The sequence below is a fragment of the Eptesicus fuscus genome, chromosome 5, assembly GCF_027574615.1.
Source record: "Eptesicus fuscus isolate TK198812 chromosome 5, DD_ASM_mEF_20220401, whole genome shotgun sequence".
NCBI lineage: Eukaryota > Metazoa > Chordata > Mammalia > Chiroptera > Vespertilionidae > Eptesicus > Eptesicus fuscus.
Genome location: NC_072477.1, coordinates 76,107,370 through 76,115,430, shown reverse-complemented (window position 1 = coordinate 76,115,430; position 8,061 = coordinate 76,107,370). Strand labels below are relative to the sequence as shown.

Below are 8,061 nucleotides of genomic sequence, written 5' to 3'. Positions count from 1 at the left end.
ACTTTTTTTGTGCTATTTTTTATTCCTCAATGATTAACTGCCAATTTTCTGCAGGTCTTGAGAAGTAGTCATTGCTTGTGATAAAGGCACTGGTAGAGAGCATGGGTAGTCTGTTACTTATGTATTTTCTCATTCAGTCCTTCTACTTTCATTCTCCATTCCTCAAATGCCCTCAAAATACAAACACACACACACACACACACACACACACACACAGCACCGTCTACCTAAATTATCCAAATGTAATTAGTGCTTCTGATTTCAAAACCTTTCCACAATTGTACAGCAAACATCACAGTGTTTCTTGGTGGTTTCTCACAATAGGTCCAGGTTCCCAAGTTTGTGCTCAGCTCCCCCTGCAGTTCCTGTCACTGTGTCACCCAGCACACAGTAGTACATGGCAGAATCTGACTGGCGGACTGAGGCTTTCTCCAAGTGGAAGGCCTTTGGTTGTTTTTGGTATGTGGCTACAAATCCTTTGCTGCTTCCATTCTCATTGATCCTTGAGGCTTTCAGGAGGAGCTGTGGACCTTCTCCGGGATACTGAACATACCAGAGAAGAGCTGGGTACAGTGTGGTTTCATAGGAGCAATTCACAGTCAGGGGAGCCCCTTCTAACAGAGTCACTTGGCCTTCCATCTGGGTCACTGAGTTTCCACGGGTTTGTCCTGGAGAAAAAGAAAAGAAATCTATATTATCCTGGGCATGACACTCTGAAATAAAATTATGGTTAAAGAATTTGCGAATTTAATAGAATAAAGAATCCATATTTTAAGAAGCATGTTACTTACCAAACACTAAGAGTACCACAGTCACTAAGCTCAGAGACGAGTTCATCTCTACAATGTCGCCTAAATAATGTTCTTGATTCTTAACATGAAGTGAAAAGATAAACCAAAACCTACATTTCACATAGGAAATGTGTTTGTGTTTGGGAACAGCACCCCCTGGTGGAGAGAAACTGAAATGGAATGCATGGCTCTTTTTTTTAATTAACTTTTTTTTTCAATTACAGTTGACATATAATAGTATATTAGTTTCAGGTGTACACCACAGTGATTAAACATTATATACCTTATTAAGTGATCAATCTTGTACCCATACATGGATATTAGAATATTCACTATTTTCTCTATGCTTTACTTTACATGCTCATGACCATTCTAACAACCAATTTGTACTTCTTAATTTCTTCACCTTTTCCACCCATCCCCCCAACTTCCCTCTCATCTGAAAAACATCAAAATGATGTTTATATATATGAATCAGGTTTCTGTTCTGCTTGTTCATTTATTTTGTCATTTAGATTCGATTGCTGATAGATATGCTTTATTGCCATCTTATTGTTCATATTTTTAATCTTTTTTTTTTGTTTTTCTTAAAGAAGACAATATTTCATGCAATACTGGTTTGGCAATTAAGAACTCCTTCAGCTTTTTCTTGTCTGGGAACCTCTTTATATGTCCGTGGGTTCTAAATGATAGTTTTGCTGGATACAGTAATCTTGGTTGTAGGCCCTTACTGCTCATTACTTTAAATATTTCTTGCCACTCCCTTCTGTCCTGCAAAGTTTCTGTTGAGAAATCAGCTGACAGTGTTATAGGAGCTCTCTTGTAATTAACTAACTACTTTTTTCTTGCTGCTTTTAAGGTTCTCCTTTTGTCTTTAACTGTTGCATTTTAATTATAATGTATCTTGGTGTAGGCCTATTTGAGTTCATCTTGTTTATATGTCTATTTCCTTCAATAAGTTAGGGAAGTTTTTAATCATTATTTTTTTAAAATAGGTTTTCAACTTCTTGGTCTCTCTATTCTCCTTCTGGTACCCTCATGATACAAATACTAGTACACTTGAAGTTGTCCTAGAGGCTCCTTACATTATCCTCATTTTTAAAATTCTTTTTGCTTTTCTGATTGAATGTGTTTTGTTTTCCAGTATTCCAAATCACTGATTTGATTCTCTGCTTCATCTACTCTTTTGATTCCCTTTAAATTATTATTCTTTTCAGTTAGTATATCCTTCATTTCTGACTGGATCTTTTTTATGGTTCCCATGTCCCATTTTATGCTGTTGAAGTTATCTGTAAATTCCTTTATTCTTCCCCTCAGTTCATTGACCATCCTTATAACCAGTGTTTTGAACTCTGCATCTGGTAGATTGCTTGTCAAAATTTTGTTTAGTTGTTTTTCTGGCGTTTTGTTATCTTCTTTCATTTGGGACATGTTTCTTTGTCTCCTCATTTTGGCAGCCTCCCTTTGTTTCTATGAATTAGGCAGAGCTGCTGCATCTCATAGACTTGGTAGAGTGGCCTAATGTAATAGGTATCCTGTAGGGTCCAGTGGCACAGCCTCCTCATTCACGTGAGCTGGGCACTCCAGGTGTGCCCCCACACCTGTGTAGGCTCTGTACACCCACCTCTTGTAGGTGAACCTACAAGATTGTTGTTGGCACATCAGTGGAGGGATTTATCCCAGGTCTATCTGCTGCAAGGGATTTACCCTCATGGAGAATCGGCTGTGCAAGGGTCCACCACACAGAGCAGGACTTACTTCAGTGGGACTTTGGGAGCTGCTAAGTTTGCCCCTTGCATTTGTCACTTGTGGGGGTGATAGGGTGGTGCTTCGATGTAGTCTGAAGCTGTCCATGAGTTGAATTGGCTTCGGGGCCTCCCAGGAAGTGCAGGCCAAGGTCAGCCACTGCCTGTGACCACCTGGCATGAGCTACAAAGCAACCTGAAGGTGTCTATTATTTTTGCTGGGCTTGGAGGTGTCTGGGAGAGGCCAAGGTATGAACCAAGGCTGGCTAATGCTAGTATCAGGTCTGGGGCCACTTAGGAAGAGGTATGGGGTAGCCAAGTTCAAATGCTGCTTGTTGGAAAGATTTGAGAGAAGTCTGAAGCATAAGCCAAGGCAGGCTATTCATGTGGAAAAGCCACTGGAAACAGCTTGAGTGTGTCTACAGGTTGGGTGGGGCACATCTCAAGGAATTACTAGGGTGGGGCAAAGAATGATAGCCAGGTTGATGGAGACTCAGATATGACTCTGTGGAGAAACAATGGCCTCTGTCCAGGAGAAAGCTGCCCTCCAGCTCTTGCTCTGATGCCAGACATTTCAGGTCCTCCCCATATGTCTCTGGAGCCTGTTGAGCTGCTGCCCCGGTGCTAGAGGTCAGAGAAAGTCCAAATAAGTCCATGCATGGACCCTATAAGAACAACCGGGAACTCCAAAAGCCCTTCTCCCCTGCCTTCTCCCTCTCCCCCCAATATCACTCAGTCTCAATCCCTGCTGGTTTTTACAGCCTGAAGTTATGGAGACTTCTCTTCCTGAACTGGAACCCTGGGCTGGGGGGGACCTGGTGTGGAGCTGGGACCCCTCACTCCTCAGGGGGCACATCTGCAGCTGAGATATATCCCTCCCAATTTTTATCCACTATATGTGGGTGTGGCACCAGCCTGTTCTGTATCTCCGTCCTTCCTGCCAGTCTCAATGTGGCTTCGTTATTGTGTGCCTAGTTGTAGGACTTCCATTCAGCTGGATTTCAGGCAGTTTCGAATGATGGTTGTTCTTTAGTTTAGTTGTAATTATTATATGGTTGTGAGAGGATGAGAGTAGTGCATTTACCTATACTGATATCCTGACCAGAAGGGGGATACATGATTCTTAGGCTCTTCCTAAGTGGCATACATTCTCATCTCTGACTTGATTTATGTCTCAGAAAAAAAATCTGGACGATGACTCTTATAGGTTTTCAGGTCTCTTTATTTTCTTATGACAATGCCTGACATGGGAATCCTTTAACACTGCATCTCAGTGTATATCTATCGTTGGAAGGTATCAACTTTTTTGAGCATTTTAATGCAGTACTTTATATACTCATGTATCCATTGTGGGCCTGCCTACAATTCATTGACTGTCAAAAGGGTTTGGGGTTGAAATCAGAGGAACTAAAAAGAAGTCAAATCTTTATTGAGTGATCTTCACTTTTTAGCACTATACCCCAATATAGAACAGTGACTGACATTTATTACATGATTACTAAATATTTTAAAAATTAAATAGAAATAAAAAGTCTTTCATTGAGGCTTCACTACTACATGAGATAGAGTATTCCTTGATTTTAAAATTGTACCAATTATAAAGAATGCTATTTTTTTTTTTAATGAAAGCTTTTCAGGGGTGAAAAAGTAACACTGTCTTATCAATAGTCAAATATTGCTGAATTTCAGAATCATTAAAATAAAAAGTATGAATCCTAGACAGAAGAAACATCATAATTTAAGTTACCAACTCACTAAAAAATGAACTGAGATCAGTGTCTTATCCTCTCATTATTTCTATTTCACTCATTCCAAGATAAGGCAGCTAACCTATCTGGATCAGTTATAGCTTCAAAACTGCTTTCTACTACCATCCATCTGCCAAATTTTGTGGCCAAACTTTAATAAAATAATTTTCCCTGACAGTATAGAGAACCTCAAAGATGTGGATTTACAGCAAAAGCCTGGAGTATAAGTTAGGGCTCTTTTTTCACAGCTTTTCAGATTGTTAAAGATATGCCAGCTGATATTCATGCAATAGCTGATATGTGTGAATTATTTAAAATTATAGATTCTTGGACCTCACCACTAATTTTATGAATCATATTTTCCAGCATTGAGACCCACTAATTTGTAACTAATAAACCTCACACACGTGGTTTTATTGCAGTCAAACTGATGAACAAAAACAGATCCAGAGACATAGAAACATTGATCAGACCATCAAACCTCAGAGGGGAGGTAGGGGAGGGTGGGGGTAAGGGGGAGATATCAACCAAAGGACTTGTATGCATTCATATAAGCCTAACCAATGGACACAGACACCGGGGGGCGGGGGAGGGCATGAGCGAGGGAGAAGAGGGGCAATGGGGGGATAAGGATGCATATGTAATCTATACTAATAAAAGCGTAATATGCTAATTAGACCAGACACCTTCTGGACGTCTTTCCGGACAAAGCCACAGTGGCGGGGGCCAAGGCAGAAGTGGTTAGGATGATCAGGCCAGCAGGGGAGAGCAGTTAAGGGCGATCAGGCCAGCAGGGGAGGGAAGTTAAGGGGCAATAAGGCAGGTAGGGGGGAGCAGTTAGGGGAAATCAGGCCGGCAAGCCAATGCAGTTAGAGGCGATCAGGCAGGCAGGCAGGCAGGCAGGCGAGCAGTCCCAGATTGCGAAAGGGATGTCTGACTGCTGGATTAGGCCCGATCCCTAAACCAGCAGTCAGACATCCCCTGAGGGGTCCCAGATTGGAGAGGGAGCCAGCTGGGCTGACGGACCCCCCACCCCTGTGCACAAATTTTGTGCACCGGGCCTCTAGTCCTATATAATAACGAGGGAATATGCAAATTGACCGTCACTCCGTCACAAAGATGGCAGCACCCATAGCCACAAAATGGGGGCACCCAGTCCTCTCAGCCCTGCTGAAGTCCTCCAGTCCTGGGGTGGGGGGGAGCAGCCACTGAAAGCAGGCAGCGTGACCAGCCTGGTGAAATGCTTGCTTCCTCGCTGTGGTGATGAAGCCAGCATTCCACCCCAGCCATGGAGGGACTCTGGGCAGCAGGCACAGAGCGGCCAGGGGGAGACACTTGCGCCTTTGCCCCAGCAATGAGGCAAGAGTTCTGCACCCGGCCACGGATGTGCCTCTGGCCAGGGAGGGCAGTTGGGGGCCATGAGGCTGGCCAGGGAGGGCTGCTGGGGGCGATCAGACCAGTGTGGGGGGAAGTAAGGGGTGAGAAGGCTGGCAGGCAGAGTGGTTAGGGGCAATAGGGCAGGCAGGCAGGTGAGCGGTTAAGAGCCAGCGGTCCCAGATTGCAAGAGGGATGTTCAACTGCTGGTTTAGGCCCGTTCCCACAGGATCATTCCCTGGCAGTCAGACAGGGACATCCCCCAGCAGTCGGACATCCCACGAGGGGTCCCAGATTGGACAGGGTGCAGGTCGGGCTGAGGGAAACTCCTTTCCCCCGCACCCGTCCCCGTGCACAAAGTTCATGCACTGTGCCACTAGTATCTTAATAAAGAAAAAAAAAGTATTTTAAAAGTTCCTTATTTATGCAAATAATTAAACGATTGCAGGTTTGACTCTTTCACCAAAACAAGAAACATACAAAGGATATACAAACTGCAATTCAGGAGCCGACTGCTAGGTAGTGGCTTGGCCTTTTCTTTCAGATCAATTATTAGGCATCTGACTTAAGCAATGCACTGTAGCGAGGGTGACCAACTCTCCCAGAATTTTGTACACCAGGAAATTAAACTTCATTTATGGCTAGTGAGTAAACTTGCTAGTGATAAAGCAGTCTAGACTATAATTCTTCAAACTAATCAATATAAATGTTTCTCAAATTTTAAATAGAATTGTCATATGATCCAGTAATTCTACTTCCATCTACTTAGAGAGAGAGAGAGAGAGAGAGAGAGAGAGAGAGAGAGAGAGAGAGAGAGAGAAAAGAATTTGGATATATGCCCAAAATATTGATATATACATGTTTCCACCAAAAGATGGAAGCAATCCAAATGTCCATCAACACATGAATGAATAAACAAAATGTGGTACATATACACACTGGAATATTACTCAACCTTAAAAAGGAAAGAAATTCTGACAAGTGATTTAATATAGGTGAACTGTCAGAGCATTATGCTAGATGAAATGTTACAATATAACAAATATTGCATAATTCCACTTTTATTAAGTATCTAAAATAGTCAAACCATAAAAAGAAGTAGAAAGGTAGTTGCCAGGAGCTGGAAGGAATAGGGCATGGTGAGTTACTGCTTAATGAGTACATTTTTCCATTTTCAGGATGAATAGAGTTCCAGAGGTAGATGGTGGTACAGGTCAAATAACATTGTAAATGTACTTAATGCCACTGGATTATACCCTTAAATTTTTAAATGGTTAAAATATATTTTAAAATGATAAAAATTTTAAACTCCAAATATTTTTTTCATTGCTGAAGGATTATTTGGTGTGTTAGTTGGTATGACACAGATAGCTGGCTGCATTATTTATAGGTAGAATTCCCTTTTTACATTATATGGCAATGTACACTATTCTGATAAATATAATACACAAAATAAGATCCTTTAGAACAGTTATGCATAAAACACTCAATATTAGATTTATACATTGGATCCCAGGATGTGATTGGAGAAAAAAAGGTTGCAATAAGCAAGTTGGGTAAAGATATGACAAGTTATATAACACACAGTGGACACACATCTAGATGGAAGGGCAACTGTAGTGGCAGTGGTGCCTTTGAGGAGGTGGAACTAGGTCACAGTAACCAGTTTAGGACTACAAAGATGAGTACCATCCAGCATCAGCATACAGATGCAAGGCTTTGTGAACCACGACTATTTCTATCTTTAGGAAACTGATGTTTTTAGTCACAGATCAGATGAAAAGGACAACATGCACAATCTCCAACTAAAATCCTATGGTAGCCTAGACAGTGAGGTGGTACGACATCTGAAGGCTTTAAAACTGCAGCTTTTCCCATCAGCCTGCGGACTGAAGGGTTCCAGGTTCTATTCCGGTCAAGGGCACATGTTGGGGTTGTGGGCTCGATCCCCAGAGTGGGGTGTGCAGGAGGCAGCCGATCAGTGATTCCCTCATCATTAATGTTTCTATTTCTCCCTCCCCCTCCCTTCCTCTCTGAAATCAATAAAAATATATTTTTTATAAAAACAGCTCTTTCTGGATCCCCCAAAGTTTATTGGTACCTTCTTCAAACTGGCTTCTTCCTCAGGTGTCAGAGTCACCTTTACAACATCTATCCCAAGATGCAAAGAACTCTCAAAAAGACAACTTCACCTTAACCAGTTTGGCTCAGTGGATAGAGCGTCGACCTGCAGACTGAAGGGTCCCAGGTTCGATCCTGGTCAAGGACATGTACCTTGCTTGCAGGCACATCCCCAGTAGGAGGTGTGTCAGGAGGCAGCGGATCAATGTTTCTCTCTCATCGGTTTATCTAACTCTCTATTCCTCTTCCTTCTTCTCTGTAAAAAAAATCAATATATATATA

General features: G+C 42.2%; 1 gene segment (V, D, J or C); it reads right to left on the bottom strand.

The window, feature by feature from the left end:
• Positions 1-315: 315 nt before the first annotated feature.
• Positions 316-837, bottom strand: LOC129149053 (T cell receptor alpha variable 9-2-like). The segment is given in 2 exon segments: positions 316-668; positions 792-837. Coding segments are annotated over 2 exon segments (399 nt in total).
• Between the last annotated feature and the right edge of the window lie 7,224 nt (positions 838-8,061).